The following is a 19,448-nucleotide window of genomic DNA, read 5'->3' on the forward strand; positions in this document are numbered from 1 at the left end:
GGCCCTGGTCTTACCATAAGCTTCTTCCCAGAGAGGTTCCTCTGCTGCTCCACGCTGTGATTACTCTCTGTGTCTGCGGCTATAGCTAATGCCTCATACCTTTTTTGTGGCAAAAAATACAAGAGCACAGTTTGAGGAAAAAATTGTGTGTTTAAATTCTCGGTGTATATAAGGTGCATTCCTCATGGGCAACGTTTCCAGAGCCAAAGATATGGATAAATACGAACACAGATATAGATAGGGGTACATTGATACTGATATTAGTATTGATATCAGGTGAGAAACAGTGTTTATGTACTGGTACTCATCCTTGTGACAATGCACCAATGTCTCTTACCAACACCATGTGATGATGTAGCAGCAATATTGATAATGAGCAAAAGATACAGGAGTATATTTGTCTGTGATGTGGACTTCAAAATTAATTAGAGGTGCAGTGATTCGATATTTGGATCGGTATCGGCACAGATCCATACCTATTAGATGGATTGGATATCGGCCATATCTGACTGATCCACGTCCGATACTAGTTTTTGGCAGTCTGTAAAAAGATTGCTCTTATTTCTTGTTAAATCTATTTGTACAATCAATCGCACGACAGCTCTTTTCCATTCTAGATATTTCTTTTCAATTTGTGAGACTACGCGGGAAATATGAAAAAGGCAATGGATGACTTGGGAGTCACTAGCTTGGGCTGTTTCTCATACTCACTACAGCTCATGATACACGAGGAGGCTGTTATTGCAACAAACTGTAAGTGATGCTGTTGTCACTGGGAGAAAAATTGTGGGGCATTTTAAGATTTTGCCACTTGTGTATACTTTCTTATAAGATATTCAAATTGAACAGCAAATGCTTTAAAAATGCATAAAACAAGATGTACAAACAAGGTGGAACAGTATGTTATGTAAGTAGCCTTATTAACAAAGATTTTTTTTTTCATTTGTATTTACTATTTAAAAAATATTTGTATATAAAGTATAAGTATAAATAGATTAGATATTTATTTATTCTATTAAAATATTACAGTAGAAAGAGCTCTTGTATCGGAATCTGTATCGGTATCAGCAGTTTTTGCAGCAGAATCGGATCGGAACTGAAAAAATGTGAATCGGCCCACTCCTTAATGACAAAAACCAAAGCATAGCATACTGCAAAAGGTGCTATGATGAAATATGAAGAGGAGGTATACAAACAGGTTCGTATTACAGCTGGAATATATCTAAAAAATATAGAATATTTTAATTTAAAAATATAGGGATATAGGTATCCCCCACTTTACTAAAATTCACTTTAGACTAATTTACTTTCACAAAAGACCTATATCAGTACCTGTTTTCCCTAACAAAAAGAAATCCGAAGAAGATGTTCACTTTTACGCAAAAAGGCGAAAAGCAAAAATAGTGTTCAATGAGAGGGGCGCCACCAAGCTCCTTCCCTGGGAACTACACTCAGCATCATGCTAGCTTTGAAGTGTCTGAGTATCTGCGCTTTATCTAGAAATCCTCTTTGTATTTCTGTCAGTTACCAAAACTACACTGCTACAGTCTCTGTATTTATCCTAGCTACAGCTTTTACTATACGATAGTGTTATTTATTATTATTTATTAGTGTTATTATCTGTGATTTGGCATGATTATGTAGGGGTCTTTTTGGTCTGGGAATGCTCAAATTTTTTTCCCATATAAAGTGGTACCTCAGAACTTGAATTTAATCCGTTCAGAACTCCGGATCGAAGTTTGAGTTGTGATCAAATTTTCCCCATAAGAAATAATGGAAAACCAATTAATTGGTTCCCACCCCCAAAAGATTACACCTAAATATGTTTTTTAGTATTTAAACACAAAATTAACCGGATAAAACAAGAAGAGCATATACTGTACTAAACACATCTAAGCACATTTATCAAAACAGTAATTTGTAAAGTAAGAAAATAAATGCATCCAAATCATGTGTAAAGTTAAAAAAAACAATGTGTCCTGCCCCGATCGTCCGCTCCTTCCATGTGCCACGCCCCCTCGTTAGCCCCGTGTGGAATCCCCGTGTGATCAGCTGTTTCTGCTTGTTGTCATTAGTCCTCTGTATTTAGTCTGCATTTCAGTTTGTTTCCCCAGTCCAGTCATTGTATTGTCCATCTGCGTTTTGCCTGCCTTGCCTGTAATTAAACCCCGTATTCCCCAATACCCTGACGTCTGTGCCTTTGTCTCAGCATGTACCGTCCCCGCTCGGCACAACAATATTATTATAATTAAATGTATTAATGGTTTATTATTAATATTAAAATAATGATGAAAATAATGAATAAGAAATCTTTATTTTTAAATGTATTTTATTATATAATAATTGTACTGTTCTCATCTATTACGAAACAGCAAGCTTAAACTCATTTCTCCATAATCATCTCCAAGGAACAGGCTCTGTGTTGAATTTGGACAATTTTAATGAAGAAAAGGTAAAACTGAAATAAATCCAAATAACACAGGGAAGTATAAAAATATCTAAATCATGCAAAGCATACTAACAACCTTTACCTTCACAGGTAATGCTAACCGGTAAGTATATTAACTTAATATACAAATATTTCCTTATAACTACCTAACTTATATTTCTTCTTCAGTTTCAGACTTAGCACCAGAATAGAGTTGTGTTACAAACTTCTGTGTTGTGAGAACTCATATGTTTTTCCTTCTGAGAGGGAAACTAAAATGGCTGCCCACATCATAAACAATAGACTCAGGTCACAGGTCAAACAAACCCTTTCAAAATAAAAGTCCCATTTCAAATTACTAGTCTTCCCATTACATTACAATAATAATTACTGTTACTGTCTATTTTTGTCTAAATGTATTTTTACTGTCTAAATATATGTATTCAGCTAGTGTAAACACGATGCTATCACAGTGAATGCGAAGACTGAAGCGTTACCCTATGTTTCCGCTGAGGGTCGTGCCGCATGACTCATTTCCCCGTGCGTACAAATTATCTTAGGTCGGCGTTCACGGTTTGACTTCTGAGATTCAGATCGAGTTCTAGGTATTTTTTTTTTTTTAACTGATTGGTTCGACTTTTAAGAAATTCGAGTTCTAATGAGTTCGAGAACTGAGGTACCACTGTATATTAATGTTAATTGCTTCTTCAATGGAGCGCCATAAAAAAAGAGTAAATCTGTAAAAGAATAATAATGTTGAATAAAAAAGTTAAATAAAACACCAATAAAATAAATGCTTTTCTTTATTGGTTTTTCCTTATTGCTTTTCCCTATGGCTTGTGCTTTTTCTGTATTTCTTTAGTCTCTTCGGTATTGCTTTTGCATCTTTCCATATTGCTTATGACAGTTAACTGACAGCTTGGCTCTTCAAGAAAAAGCAAAAGCATTATGGAAAAAGCTATAAAAAAGCATTTCTTTCTTACTCTTTTACAAATTTATTATTTTTTATGGCACTCTATGACTCCATATTGTTTTGCTTTCCACTATTTCAGCTTACCAAAGGTTTCTTAGGAATACTCTATTGAGTCATGTCACCCAGCCCTCCACACATGCGCACACACACACACACACACACACACACACGTGTCGGCAAAGTTTGAAAAAGATTTGCAAAAGATTCAAGTACACAAAACTGTCTCTTTCTTTGCGACGACTATAAAATAGATGGAATATAAAGCTTTTGTTGTCATTGTGTGCAAAGATTATATTTACACATTTACACAAATATCAGTTCCAGTTCCTCATCATACAATGCCTCTGTAAAGTTTGAAAAAGATCTATCAAATGTATTTTTTCGTTTCTTCTTAACAAGAAAAGGTCTGTGGAGGTGTCAGACCACTCACAAAAGCATATGTATACCTGGCTGGAATCTGCACAACTGATTTATGCTATGCAATTCTGCACAAGCAAGGATTACGGAAGTGACATCCATGTTGAGCAATAACAAGCACTTACTTGTAGCTCTCCACCTGACGAGCTGAGGACACTGTGATGAAACTGTCAGTACGGGCACAATAGCAAAGTGGGCCTGGCAGTAGGAACCCAGGCAGAAAACGGCCAAAAGCGTAACTCTCATGCTCAAAGAACATGAGCATCCCATCCATGGACTGAATACAGATGAAGTGGTGACCTGCAATTAGGGTTAGGTGAGGTAAAAGCAAGAAGGCGAGCTAGTGCACACAATCATTATATACTTCTTGTGAATTTAAAATGATCAGCTTTTTAAAACAAACAATGCTCAGCATAAATGAGTACACCCCAACAGATTTGTCAGAAAAACATTAGTTTCCTTTCAGAACCAACATTTTCTATGGAACACTACAAAATACTCCCACAAATGTGGGCCATTGATTGCAAAAAATTAGTACACCCCATTGAAAGTCTTAGGAGCAAAGCTAAATTTTAGACTACAAAATCCTAATTAACAAGAAATCAGCCACAGGTCAGTCCAATTATTCATTAAACAGGCATTTTGACTATAAAAGGGAATTACTTAACAAAGAAAACCCTTCCCATTCCATGCTGTCAGTAATTGCACCAAATGAAATGGAAAAGTCACAACACCTGAGAAAGGAAATAATTTCTTTACAGAAGAAATGTGAAGGCTACAATAATATCAGCAAAGCTTTACTTATCAGTCAAAATACTGTAGCAAAAGTGATACAAAAATATAAGATATGGAATTGCAACCATCTTACAGAGACGTCCAGTCTGTCCATGGAAGTTAACACCTTGACGGGAGCGTTTTTTGATGAGAAGAGTTGAAGAAAATCGCCATGCAAGTTCACTGCAGTTAGCTAACCAAGTAGAAAGCCAAACAGGGGTGACTGTTTCCCGTGACACAATATGGCTCACACTGCAGAGGAATGGCAAGTATGGGTGTCGTCCACGAAGGAAGCCTCTCCTAAAGCCCATGCACAAAAAAGTCCATCTAGAATTTGCCAGGGCCCATGCTGAAAAAGATGAAGACTACTGGGACTCTATACACTGGAGTGATGGGACCAAGATAAATGTTTTTGGAACTGATGGCTTCAAAACTGTATGGTGTCACAGGTGAGGAGTACAAAGAGTACTGCCTACAGTGAAACATGGTAGCGGCAGGGTCCATTTGTGAGGCTGCATGAGTGCTGCTGGTGCCAGGGAGCTGCATTTTATTGATGTTATCATGAATTTACAGATGTACTGCTCAATATTGAAAGAGAAGATGCTACCATCACTCTGTGCCCTTGGTCGTTGCTTTTCCAACATGACAATGATCCAAAACACACATCTAAGGCCACTTTTGCATTTCTGAAGAAGAACAGGGTGAAAGTGATTCAGTGGCCAAATATGTCTCCTGATCTGAACCTAAGTGAACACCTATGGGGAATTCTGAAGAGACAAGTTCAGTATCACTCTTCATCCAGCATCCAGGCTCTAAATAAGGTCTTTCTTAAAGAATGGAAAAAGATAGATGTTGCAATATGTCGCCAACTTGTTCATTCCATGTCAAGAAGACTTTGTGCTGTCCTCAAAAATCATGGACGTCATACAGAATACTATATCAGGGTTAGACATAAGGATTTAGGAGGGCACAGCCACTTTGGCCTTGGCTATTCATATTTTTTCTAGGGCACAAGGCCATTAAGCCTGGGCACAAGGCCAAAATCTGGAGTAAAAATGTTTTTTTCATTTATTTAAATTTCAAAGGACACCTCGGGCCTTGTGGAGGAATTTTATTTCCATAAAGGATGCATTTTTTTTTATTTTCAAAAAAACAGAAACTTTCCAAAAAGGCATTGGGCCAATACTGAGTCACTAATTACCAATTACTGTAATTACCAAGTTTAGACAACCTACGCAATACGACCTTCGATTTGAGACAGAATATATATATATATATATATATATATAGATAGATAGATAGATAGATATAGCTTTATTTCAAAAAACAAAATCCAACAATAAAGGAGCCGTCAATATTTTTGTATTTGTTTGCTCAGAACACCCGTATTCTTTTAGTGTACATGACAATTGACTTGACGTTCGTTTTTTGCACACTGCACGCTACCAGTCCTATATCCTCCCAGCAGAGCTTGGTACTTCTCTGAGTCAAATCTGCTCTGCCTCGGCAAATGTTTTTTTACAACACCATCTGACACTTACCTGAACAAAGTAGATAATTTGCAACATTTTGCGGCAGTAGCCGCGAGTTCAGCTTGCTTTCTTTTACGTTCTCGATCTTTGCGAGGCATGGTGACAGCATAAGCAGCAGACGACAACTACACGATGATTACCGAAGAGGACACCTATCTGTTATTCGGAAACCGTCGGATGGCTTTTCCAATCAAAAACGTAACCCCCGATGATGCACCATTGTCATTGCTGTGGCTCCATAGTAGGCTGGACGATACATACCGTACCAGCCAATCATGCGACGAACACATGATCGTATTAGTCCAGAATTCATTGCGGTTCATTCAGTAGTTGGGAATTACGAGATGTGCAGGTCGACCTCGTTTCTCGTATCGAAGGTTGGGTTCGGGTTCAGTACAGATGCATCGATTGTTGACGAGGTAAAGTGGACCGTGTCGTGCGCAAGTCTTTTGTGTAATGAACGTTACTTTCGGTAAAAAGGGGACATACGGCCAGACAAACATTAAAGGCTGGCCAATCTTGGCCGTAAGGTACTTCAATTTTGAGGAGGCGTGCGGCCAATTTTGAAAGGCACGACGGCCATTGGCCGCGGTGCCGCGGCTTATGTCTAGCCCTGCTATATGAAGTAATATTTGTTGGGGGTGTATCCATTTTTGCATCACCTGATTTGAGTAAAACTGAAATTTTTGTAATCTAATTTATATTATTAACCTTACTTTCATGATCATGAGTTAAGGAAATGTTCTATAAAACTCTTGTCAGGTTTTGGAAATTGTTCTTGTGTTTATTGAGATATTGATTGAAATATCTTACTTTTAAAAGGGAGTGTACTCATTTTTGCTGAGCACCTATGTACAATAATATGTGCTCCTTTGTGGACCTTGGAAATTCTATATTTTTCATAACTACAATGCCAGCTCATGCCATCAAGGTGGATGTCTATTGCTACTGCAGGCGATTATTCAGGCAGGTAAGGACCCAATTATTCACTGCAGGAAATATAATAAGCTGTCTCATCAGGTCTGTTTACCACTGTTTCTAGTCCATATCCTGGAAACCTGGTAACACATTCAGATGCTCAGCAGTAAGTATGATTCATTCATTTATTTATTTCAATTTCTGATTTCAAAAACTTTAAATATAAAAATATAAAATGGTATACAAAATATATAACAGAAAACATAAATAAAATTTGCACATACAATATTTTTAAAATGGCAAATAAAAAAGAAAGCGGTACCTGTGACACCTCCAAAGGGCCCATAGGTCATGTTGCAGGCGGTTCTTTGCAGGTTATGCTCATACATCAGCTTAATCTGGTACTGGATGCCATGGTCCACATTGCCTGCTGTGGCTGTGGAAACATATGCACAGGGCTCCATAATAGCTTTTTGTTTGTTTTAAAAAATCAGACTGCTTCATTTTTTGGAACATGTTAGCACCATAGCTAAAGAGATTGTTTTGCTCATTTTATCAGTGTGCATATACATACATACTCCCTTGTGCAGATAGAGACCAACTCAGCAAAAAAAAAAAAATACACAGAAGATGAAAATACATTGAAGATGAAAAAATAAACTTTCAATCACAATTCGTTAATGCAGTACTCATGCGAAAGCAAAGCATCCTAATGCTTCTCATACACTGTGATGATACCAAGTAACATTTTAACTCGCACACTCTCAAAAAATGGTCTGATTCTGGATCCAGTAGGATGATGGTTTGTCACGATGGGCCACCTAAAGCAGTCTCAATGGGATATTATAACTAATGAAAAAATAAAAATAAGCACAAATATGACAGCGAAGAAAACACACAAAAGTAGGAAATGTGATAAGACAACTCTAAAATGCCCTTAGGATGTTCACGTGAGTGCATAAGTAGTCATGAGAAATCAATGAAAATGTTACAAAACAGGAAATCAAATGTGACTGATATTAGTGCCGCATATGTTAATGGTGCCTAGTGGTATCCCAGTAATTTAAGGGTACCTTACCTGTGACAGCAAAAACAGATAGCTTTTTGGGATGTAGGACGGCCAGATGCAGAAGATCTGAACACCTGCAGAATACGTAAAACCACATAAAACAGGGCACACTACAATCAATAGTCACTTTATTTGTTATCAGAGCCATTTCAAGGTACTAGTGAATGTGATTTTTTTTATTAAGCTCAGATTTCTTAAAGAAGGTGCAAAGAATTATTTTAAATTTGTGCACAGTGGACATATTTGCAATGTGGCCATGTCCAATTCTTTGCAAATAATGACCAATAACAAATAAAAATAGAGTTGCAAGCAGTGATTAGAGGAGTCCAAGTACAATGGGCTAGCAGACTGAAGACAAACAGAACGTATGTTCTGGCAGATGGTCCACATAGGGACTAGGGCTGTAAGAGCACATGTATTCATCATGTACTGCTCAGGACATAATTTTTGGTTCCGTACATACAACAAAAATAACATACATATTTACTGACACAGGAGAAACCTAAATTCACAAGTAGGTGTTCAACACAGAAAACATTGTGCCGATTGTGGCTAGGGATGTCACTATCGATTACATTAATAATCAAGTAATATACTGATTAATGTGATGATTAATCGAGTAATCATTTTGGTAACTTTACTTAAAGGTATCATCCAAAATGCATTATAGATACCTTCATAATACATTATAATCTTCTACTGACTGTCATAAGGCACTGAAGTGTTGATTATAATTCTTCATAAGCTCCAATGAAGCTCTCACCTCTAATGCACTATAGATACCATCCTAATGCATTATAATGGTTGGTATAAGAATTAAGGATGCTTTGAACTCCATTATGGTGATATCCATAGTGTATTATAGATGAAAACTTCATAAAGCATTCATCATGCATAATAAATATGGCTATGATGTTTTATGCTTTTTTATTAATATTTCTTGCCACGTTTATAATGCTTTATGGATGCATTATAAGAACATAAGAAATTTACAAACGAGAGGAGGCCATTCGGCCCATCAAGCTCATTTGGGGAGAACTTAACTAATGGCTCAGAGTTGTTAAAATCTTATCTAGCTCTGATTTAAAGGAACCCAAGGTTTTAGCTTGCACTACACTAGCAGGAAGACTATTCCATACTCTAACTACACGCTGTTTAAAGAGCTTCCTCAAATTCATTTTAAAATGTTCTGCTGTTAATATCCACTTATGGCCACAAGTTCTAGTATTTAAACTATTATTGAAACAGCATCCAGACTTGTTATAATCTTATATACCTGGATCATGTCCCCCCTTATTCTCCTTTGCTCGAGGCTGAACAGATTCAACTCAGCTAACCTCTCCTCATAAGACATTCCTCTAATCATTCTCGCAGCTCTACGTTGCACCCTTTTCAAGGCAGCAATGTCCTTCTTCAGGTATGGTGACCAAACCTGCACACAATATTCTAGGTGGGGTCTTCCCAAGGAATTATATAAATGTAACATCACCTCCCTTGACTTAAACTCCACACACCTAGAGATGTAACCCAACATCCTTTTGGCATTTTTTATCGCTTCCCCACACCGGCGATAGTGGGACATGGAAGCATCAACATTCACACCGAGATCTTTCTCGTAATCAGATACCTTTATTTCAGTGAAACCCATAAAATATCTGTACTTTTTATTTCTGCTCCCTCCGTTGATTACCTTACATTTATCGATGTTAAATTTCATCTGCCAGGCATCAGCCCAGTCGCTAATTAAATCAAGACCCCATTGTAGCCTCTGTGCTGCTAGTTCAGTATCTGCTACACCATCCACCTTGGTGTCGTCTGCAAATTTCACCAGTTTACTGTATATATTGGTGTCTATATCTTATGTAAATTAGGCCCACTGTGACATTGTGCCTCTTATAACTACTCGCTGCTTCCTATCTGTTAACCAGTTATCAATCCAGGTCGCTACAGTTCCTAAAATACCTGTCACTTTGAGTTTAAGTAAGAGCCTCTTGTGGGGGACAACATCAAAAGCCTTTAGGAAATCTAAGTAGATGACATCATAGGCCTTCTTATCTTGCCTCCTGTTTGCTGTGTGCTGTTTCCTGCGTGAGCGAGACTGGCTGCTACCGCGCGAACTTTTAAACTACAACTATAACTATAACCCAAATAATATAACACAAGTCCCAGAAGCTCTTGGTAGTGATGCCTTTATTGCGTTTTTTAATAATAAAATAACCACGATTAGACATACCATCACGAGCACGCCCACGGTTGCACACAACCACCAATCCTCTGCTAGTGCTAGTGTTATTAGTACTAATGATAACACCTTTGAATGTTTCACTCCTGTAGTGCAGACAGAACTCCTTCAGTTAATTTCCTCTTGCAAACCCACTACTAGCCTTGTTGACCCAATACCCACCAATCTACTTAAGGAAATTGCACCACTGATTAGCACTACATTGTTAAACTTGTTAAACTCATCTCTTAGTCTTGGATATGTTCCTAAATCTTTTAAAATGGCTGTTATTAGACCTATCCTAAAGAAACCAAATCTTGAACCTAGTGACTTAGGAAACTATAGACCCATCTCAAATCTTCCCTTCATTTCTAAAATTCTAGAGAAAGTTGTTGCTCACCAGCTGTCTTCCTTTCTTCAAGATAATAATGCTAACGAGCTATATCAGTCTGGTTTCAGACCCAATCATAGCACAGAAACGGCCTTAGTCAAAGTGATAAACGACTTGCTTATGGCTTCCGACCGTGGCTGTATATCGCTATTATTCTTACTGGATCTAACTGCAGCATTCGATACTGTAGACCATAATATTCTTTTGGACCGGCTGGAAACATTGATTGGCATTAAAGGGACAGCACTACTGTGGTTTCATTCGTATTTAACTGATCGTTACCAGTTTGTCCATGTAAACAATGAGTCATCCATAGCCACTAAAGTAAGATATGGTGTCCCGCAGGGATCAGTGTTGGGCCCACTACTGTTCAATCTATATATGCTACCGCTTGGTAACATAATTAGAAATTACAGTGTTAATTTTCATTGTTATGCTGATGATACACAATTGTATCTATCTGTCAAACCTAGTGACGCATCCCAGCTCTCTTCTTTAGCCGACTGTCTGCTAGACATCCGTTGTTGGATGGCAAGGAATTTCCTCATGTTAAATACCGAAAAAACTGATGTTCTTTTAATCGGTCCTAAGGATGCCCACAATAAGTTTGTAAACCCCAACCCTAGCGGCCTCCCTACTCAATTTAAAACAGTGGTCAGAAATCTTGGTGTCCTGGTAGACTCCGACCTCTGCTTCAGTGCTCACATAAATAGCATTACCAGTACGGCATTTTACCATCTACGGAACATAGCCAAGCTTCGGAAGATGCTTTCCTTTCAAGATGCAGAAAAACTAATACATGCCTTTATAACTTCTAGATTGGACTACTGTAATGCCCTCCTTTCGGGTTGTCAATCTGGATCCCTACATAAACTTCAGTTAGTACAAAATGCAGCTGCCAGAGTTCTCACAAAAACTAAAAAATTTGATCACATTAGCCCTATCCTGTCTTGCCTGCAGTGGCTACCGGTCAAGTTTAGGATTGACTACAAATTATTGCTATTGACCTACAAAACTCTGAATGGCCTTTCACCACAATATCTCAATGATCTTCTGGTCCCTTACAACCCTTCTCGCCTGCTTCGTTCACAAGGGGCAGGATATCTATTAGTTCCTAAAGTAGACAGGGCTACGGCAGGCTGCAGAGCATTCTCTTACAGAGCTCCGCAGCTGTGGAATGGTCTCCCGGAGGATGCGCGGGAATCAGGCACACTCTCGCTTTTCAAGTCTAGATTAAAAACGCACTTGTATAGCTTAGCGTATAGGAAACTTAGTTCTGGTTCCAGCTAGTCGCTCACTCCCAGTCAGACTAACAGTATGAGGTGATGAGCTGGGTGGGGATCGGTGTCATTGGCTTTGGATAAACTGATGCGTCAGTGCTGTCACTCTAGCTTTACACTAGAGTGCTGATGTTCAGGGAGTCCCCATGCCTGTGTTCCCGCCTGTCTCTCCCTCTTTCTCATGCTGCTATACCCAGATCTGCCGGAGCCTAGACGAATATTGCACTCGATCATTTTGCTTGCACTGCCTCTGGTTTCCTCAACTCTGGCTAATACACAATTTTTCTTACTTCCTCCCTCACCCCTTTTGGGGTGTGCTCCCTGGAGCACAATGTCATTGAAGAATTTATGCCTCTGCTGCCTGCAAGACAACTACCTCCACCTCCGGCAACTACCCTCCAACCTGCCTGCCCTTGGCTCAACACGATGCCTCGCCATCCTTCCCTGCGGCTGTGCCTCTATTAATCCTGCCATCGTGCATCAAGCACCCCGTGCCTGCACCGGTCGGCCGATGCATTGAGACATGTATTTCAACCCCTGTATTAGCTTAGTCATATCATCTTGTTTGTTTGACTCATCTGCCGGCCCCTGGAGGATGGGCTCCCCCTTTGGGTCTGGTTCCTCCCAAGGTTTCTTCCTCTTAGGGAGTTTTTCCTTGCCACCGTTGCCTTTGGCTTACTCAATGGGGGGTCCTTACAAGGCAGAAATGTAAAGCGCATTGAGACAATGTAATGTTGTGATAATGCGCTATATAAATAAAATTGAATTGAATTGAAATCATCAACTTCCTGAGTAGCTTCCTCAAAAAACTCCAATAGATTTGTTAAACAGGATCTACCTCTCCTAAATCCATGCTGGCTATCCCTCAAAATGTTATTTGAGTCCAGGTAATCTACCATTTTTTCTTTGATTATAGCCTCCATAACTTTACAAGTTAGACTGATTGGCCTATAGTTTGACAAATTACTTCTATCCCCTTTTTTGAAAATGGGCGTTATGTTGGCATGCTTCCAATCAGAAGGTACCACACCTTCAGATAAGGATTTTTGAAACAGTATTTTCAGGAGACAGTTATCTTAAATGCATTTAAATTGTTATCATTTTTAATTTACTGCAGGGGTGTCAAACTCATTTTAGTTCAGGGGCCGCATAAAACCTAATTTGATGCCAAGTGGGCCGGACCATCAAAATCATAGCACAGCACATCATAGCTATAAATAACAAAAAATTTATGTTTTCCCCTTTGTTTTAGTGGAAAGAAGTATAATTACATTAGGATATTTTTTAATTTAATGAACTATCCTTTTACAAAACATGTTATGAATAACTTCAGATTTCTCAAGAAAAACGTGCAATGTGCTTCAGTTTATGATTTACATGTGTGCATTACAAGTGATCACAGTGTTTGTACAAAGGCACAAAAGTCACAGGTATTTAGAACTGAAAAATATGGTAGCCTATTGCACTTTAAGATTAAATAAACTAATCAAGATATAGGAATTATTTTTACTCCAATTTCCACATGTGTAATAATTCTCAAAACCAAAATGGTGGCCATTTTAAATATATAAGACAGAAAGTAATCACCCGGCCTGTAAATATAAGATTTATACATGAAACATACATAACAAATGCATACATAAAATGTATGACCAAACTCTTTTGTACTGAAGCTGGTGACTAACAAATTGAACAATTTTTAGCTATTATTACAGCAAGGATTCATTTTCACAGAACTATATTTTTTGAGTGCAAAATGTTTCTGATGCAGCATTTTACAAGAATTAGTCTAGTTTAGACTACTTTGTTTTTGCTCCTGAAACTTGGCGTCTTTTAGCCCGCACAAGTGCATCAGTGTCAGGCGTCAGGTCCTGAGTAGCAGCCAGTTTCAGAATGTCATTTAAGTGCTGGTGTGTGAGCCTTGAGCGCAGTTTTGATTTATTGATGTGCATTACAGAGAAAACCTGTTCACAAAGGTAGGTAGTCCCAAACATGCACAAAATTTTTGCAGCTAGGGCTGTTAATTTGGGGTACCCTGGCAGGAGATACTGATAAAATGTGTCCAAGTCCACTGAGGCAAATGTGTTCTTCAAATTTGTATCACATTGCAAATCAATTATTTCTAATTGGATGTCGACGGGCACATCAGAAGCTTTGACTGTGAAGGGTGAGCGAAAAACTGCAAATTCAAGTTCACCAAAGACCTGAAACCGTTTCTCAAACTCCCACAGCAATCCTGAAATCTTATCTTTGTACCATTTCATGTCAGCATTAACGACAGTCGCACTTACATCTCTTAGACAGGGGAAATGAGCAGGGTCACCACATGCCAGCTGTGTCTCCCACAAAGTCAGCTTCAACTTGAATGCATGTATGCTGTCATAATACTGTGTGACAACCTTTTTACGGCCTTGCAACATTTTGTTCAAATTATTGAGGTGCTCTGTAATATTACACCATAAATGCAAGGTCCTGCAGCCATTCCAGAGATTGTAATTCCATCACTGGCTTTCGTTTTGTCTCCATAAACTGTCCAATTTCCTCTCGTAGCTCAAAGAAACGCTTCAGCACAGCGCCTCGGCTTAACCATCTTACTTCAGTGTGGTATGGCAGGCCATGGGTAATTTTATTGTCACTGAGAAGGCAGTCAAACTGACGATGATTCAGACCTCTGGCTCGGATAAAATTAACAGTTCGGACAACCATCTCTATGACGTGATCCATTTTTAATGACTTGCAACACAATGCCTCCTGGTGCAAAATACAGTGAAATGTCCAAAAAGCATCTCCTCCATTTGCGGCTTGTACTTTCTCTCTGAATTTTGTCACAACGCCTGCTTTTTTCCCGATCATTGATGGCGCGCCATCTGTAGCCAAGCTGACAGCACGCGACCAGTCTACTCCGACTCTGTCCAACGCACAAACGAGAGAGCTGAAAATGTCCTCTGCTGTTGTGGTGTCCATCATAGGCACCAACTCAAGGAACTCCTCTGTGACGGCCAATGTATCATCAACTCCGCGAATAAATATAGCCAGTTGAGCAACGTCTGTAATGTCAGTGCTCTCATCAATTGCAGCAGAAAATGCAAGAAATTACTTGACTTTTCTCCTTTTTGACAAAGACATGTTGGCTAATAAGGGTGTAAAGGCGAGCATTGTTTTGTCTTTTTCTTCATCTTAATTTCAGCTGCTCCATGTCTAAAACAGTGCGCCCCTAGAGGACAATTTAGGAATAGCAGTTTATTTAAAAAAGTCTAGTTCATGTCTCATTGAAATTTTTCACTTTCAAATTTATCCTGCGGGCCGGATTGAATCCCTTGGGGGCCGGTTCAGGCCCGCGGGCCGTACGTTTGACACCCCTGATTTACTGTAATTGAAATTAAGCCTCACTCCACTCCAGCACATACCCTAATCATCGCATTGTTATCACTCTGAATAATTCAGATAAAATGAGAATGACAATACATTCTATTAAATCCATAAAAGCTATATCCACCCCTGATTGTTGTACAATTCCACCTTATTAAGGGTCCAAAGCACGTAGTGTTATGGAACCTTATTGTTTTTTTTATTGTTATTATTATTGCAGGAATGCTTTTAAAGGCTCATTTAGGCTCAAAGTTAAATATGTATATGGATATAGTATATGGCCTATGGTCATAAGCTATGGGTAGTGACCGAAAGAACGAGATCACGAATACAAGTGGCCGAAATGAGTTTCCTCCACAGGGTGGCTGGGCTCTCTTAGAGATAGGGTGAGGAGCTCAGTCATTCGGGAGAGACTCATAGTAGAGCCACTACTCCTCCGCATCGAGAGGAGCCAGATGAGGTGGCTCAGGCATCTGATTAGGATGTCTCCTGGACGCCTCCCTGGTGAGGTGTTCCGGGCATGTCCCACTGGGAGGAGGCCCCGGGGAAGATCCAGGACACGCTGGAGAGACTATGCCTCTCGGCTGGCCTGGGAACTCCTCGGGATTCCCCCGGAGGAGCTGGATGAAGTGGCTAGGGAGAGAGAAGTCTGGGTTTCCCTGCTTAGACTGCTGCCCCCACGACCCAACCTCGGATAAGCAGGGGGAATGGATGGATGGATATAGACGTTTTCTGAAATCTTACGGATATGGACAAAACAGAGCAGCACCACCAGATATTTTAGGGCAATGTAGCCAGCACTTTAAATGAAACACTGTGGGTGTTTTTCAAGATAATTATCGCGAGTGCACAAGAAATTACATTGTATGCAGTACGTAATCAGTATATGGAACACTCTACTTCAATTTCCAGAATGTTACAAAGACATTGTTACGATAAAATTAGACTCATATTTGATATTAAGTTTTCCAGCTGTAAAATCTTTTAACAAACACAAAACAGTTTTTAGTATTACCTTCATTATGTCCAGTATGCAGACAGCAATGCACACCGACTTCGGCAATTCAAGCCCTTTCACTATTTGTGCTTGGTAATAGCTACGAAAATAACCTATTTCTGCTGTAACAAGATAATGGTTCAGCATTTAGAGTTCATGAAAACTATTGCAGACACTTTTCCAAATTTCTTTATAGGCAAATTTTAATATATTTTTGTATGGTCACATGTGCACTTAGACGGTTACTCTTGGACTTGTGGGCTGATACAGGTATTTAAGATTTTGCACAAAATCTGCGAGCCAGATCACCCTCAGGGAACTGTGCCACATGGCCGTAGTGCCGTAACTGAGGCTCCCTTACAATGCAGGTAATGCATACACACACACACACACACATAATGAGGGAAATATTTATTTGACTCCCTGCTGAATTCTTAAATTGACCCATTAATTCAGACATGAGAAGTCTATAACTTCACTGGTAGGTTTATTTTAACAGCATAGGATAAATAGATCAACAAAACAAGCCAGAAAAATCAATGTATCAGTTACAAACCAATTTGTCATTTATCTAGGGCAGGGGTGTCAAACGTATGGCCCGCGGGCCTGAACCGGCCCCCAAGGGATTCAATCCGGCCCGCAGGATAAATTTGAAAGTGAAAAATTTCAATGAGACATGAACTAGACTTTTTTAAATAAACTGCTATTCCTAAATTGTCCTCTAGGGGCGCACTGTTTTAGACATGGAGCAGCTGAAATTAAGATGAAGAAAAAGACAAAACAATGCTCGCCTTTACACCCTTATTAGCCAACATGTCTTTGTCAAAAAGGAGAAAAGTCAAGTAATTTCTTGCATTTTCTGCTGCAATTGATGAGAGCACTGACATTACAGACGTTGCTCAACTGGCTATATTTATTCGCGGAGTTGATGATACATTGGCCGTCACAGAGGAGTTCCTTGAGTTGGTGCCTATGATGGACACCACAACAGCAGAGGACATTTTCAGCTCTCTCGTTTGTGCGTTGGACAGAGTCGGAGTAGACTGGTCGCGTGCTGTCAGCTTGGCTACAGATGGCGCGCCATCAATGATCGGGAAAAAAGCAGGCGTTGTGACAAAATTCAGAGAGAAAGTACAAGCCGCAAATGGAGGAGATGCTTTTTGGACATTTCACTGTATTTTGCACCAGGAGGCATTGTGTTGCAAGTCATTAAAAATGGATCACGTCATAGAGATGGTTGTCCGAACTGTTAATTTTATCCGAGCCAGAGGTCTGAATCATCGTCAGTTTGACTGCCTTCTCAGTGACAATAAAATTACCCATGGCCTGCCATACCACACTGAAGTAAGATGGTTAAGCCGAGGCGCTGTGCTGAAGCGTTTCTTTGAGCTACGAGAGGAAATTGGACAGTTTATGGAGACAAAACGAAAGCCAGTGATGGAATTACAATCTCTGGAATGGCTGCAGGACCTTGCATTTATGGTGTAATATTACAGAGCACCTCAATAATTTGAACAAAATGTTGCAAGGCCGTAAAAAGGTTGTCACACAGTATTATGACAGCATACATGCATTCAAGTTGAAGCTGACTTTGTGGGAGACACAGCTGGCATGTGGTGACCCTGCTCATTTCCCCTGTCTAAGAGATGTAAGTGCGACTGTCGTTAATGCTGACATGAAATGGTACAAAGATAAGATTTCAGGATTGCTGTGGGAGTTTGAGAAACGGTTTCAGGTCTTTGGTGAACTTGAATTTGCAGTTTTTCGCTCACCCTTCACAGTCAAAGCTTCTGATGTGCCCGTCGACATCCAATTAGAAATAATTGATTTGCAATGTGATACAAATTTGAAGAACACATTTGCCTCAGTGGACTTGGACACATTTTATCAGTATCTCCTGCCAGGGTACCCCAAATTAACAGCCCTAGCTGCAAAAATTTTGTGCATGTTTGGGACTACCTACCTTTGTGAACAGGTTTTCTCTGTAATGCACATCAATAAATCAAAACTGCGCTCAAGGCTCACACACCAGCACTTAAATGACATTCTGAAACTGGCTGCTACTCAGGACCTGACGCCTGACACTGATGCACTTGTGCGGGCTAAAAGACGCCAAGTTTCAGGAGCAAAAACAAAGTAGTCTAAACTAGACTAATTCTTGTAAAATGCTGCATCAGAAACATTTTGCACTCAAAAAATATAGTTCTGTGAAAATGAATCCTTGCTGTAATAATAGCTAAAAATTGTTCAATTTGTTAGTCACCAGCTTCAGTACAAAAGAGTTTGGTCATACATTTTATGTATGCATTTGTTATGTATGTTTCATGTATAAATCTTATATTTACAGGCCGGGTGATTACTTTCTGTCTTATATATTTAAAATGGCCACCATTTTGGTTTTGAGAATTATTACACATGTGGAAATTGGAGTAAAAATAATTCCTATATCTTGATTAGTTTATTTAATCTTAAAGTGCAATAGGCTACCATATTTTTCAGTTCTAAATACCTGTGACTTTTGTGCCTTTGTACAAACACTGTGATCACTTGTAATGCACACATGTAAATCATAAACTGAAGCACATTGCACGTTTTTCTTGAGAAATCTGAAGTTATTCATAACATGTTTTGTAAAAGGATAGTTCATTAAATTAAAAAATATCCTAATGTAATTATACTTCTTTCCACTAAAACAAAGGGGAAAACATAAATTTTTTGTTATTTATAGCTATGATGTGCTGTGCTATGATTTTGATGGTCCGGCCCACTTGGCATCAAATTAGGTTGTATGCGGCCCCTGAACTAAAATGAGTTTGACACCCCTGATCTAGGGAAATAAGTATTTGAAGAGCTCTTTTCCAAACGCGATAAACGCCGAATTGTAATGTCATGCCATTTTGCTGTGCACTGCTCCATCAACATTTCATAGCCAAATCGCTATATTTCCTTGTTTAAGATGAACTGCAAGATGCCATTTCTATCCAAACCGCAATAAGCGCCGTACCTATTTTTTGTCAAAACGTGATATGTACTCTCGACCAATCAGAATTCGGTGAGCGTGCGACTTAATCGAACTTGG

The 19,448-nt window shown here is 39.2% G+C and overlaps 1 protein-coding gene and 1 long non-coding RNA gene across 5 annotated transcripts in view; one reads left to right on the forward strand and one right to left on the reverse strand.

The window, feature by feature from the left end:
• bbs9 (Bardet-Biedl syndrome 9) overlaps nucleotides 1-19,448 on the reverse strand; it is a 328,841-nt gene that overhangs the window by 238,982 nt on the left and 70,411 nt on the right. For 3 of the 4 annotated variants that reach the window (XM_072716502.1, XM_072716505.1, XM_072716503.1), the window contains 4 exons: nucleotides 8,121-8,185; nucleotides 7,365-7,478; nucleotides 3,944-4,118; nucleotides 15-99 (listed from right to left, as the gene is read on the reverse strand). In XM_072716502.1, coding sequence (XP_072572603.1) covers nucleotides 15-99; nucleotides 3,944-4,118; nucleotides 7,365-7,478; nucleotides 8,121-8,185 — 439 coding nt within the window. Of the gene's footprint in view, nucleotides 1-14; nucleotides 100-3,943; nucleotides 4,119-6,133; nucleotides 6,673-7,364; nucleotides 7,479-8,120; nucleotides 8,186-19,448 lie in introns of those variants that run through there. The other variant, XM_072716504.1, reaches the window with a different exon arrangement.
• LOC140592645 (uncharacterized) lies at nucleotides 6,458-12,780 on the forward strand. Its single transcript, XR_011993017.1, has 2 exons — nucleotides 6,458-6,543; nucleotides 6,947-12,780. It is a non-coding gene; the product is annotated as an uncharacterized lncRNA (long non-coding RNA).

The sequence above is a fragment of the Paramormyrops kingsleyae genome, chromosome 9 (assembly GCF_048594095.1).
Source record: "Paramormyrops kingsleyae isolate MSU_618 chromosome 9, PKINGS_0.4, whole genome shotgun sequence".
Lineage (NCBI taxonomy): Eukaryota > Metazoa > Chordata > Actinopteri > Osteoglossiformes > Mormyridae > Paramormyrops > Paramormyrops kingsleyae.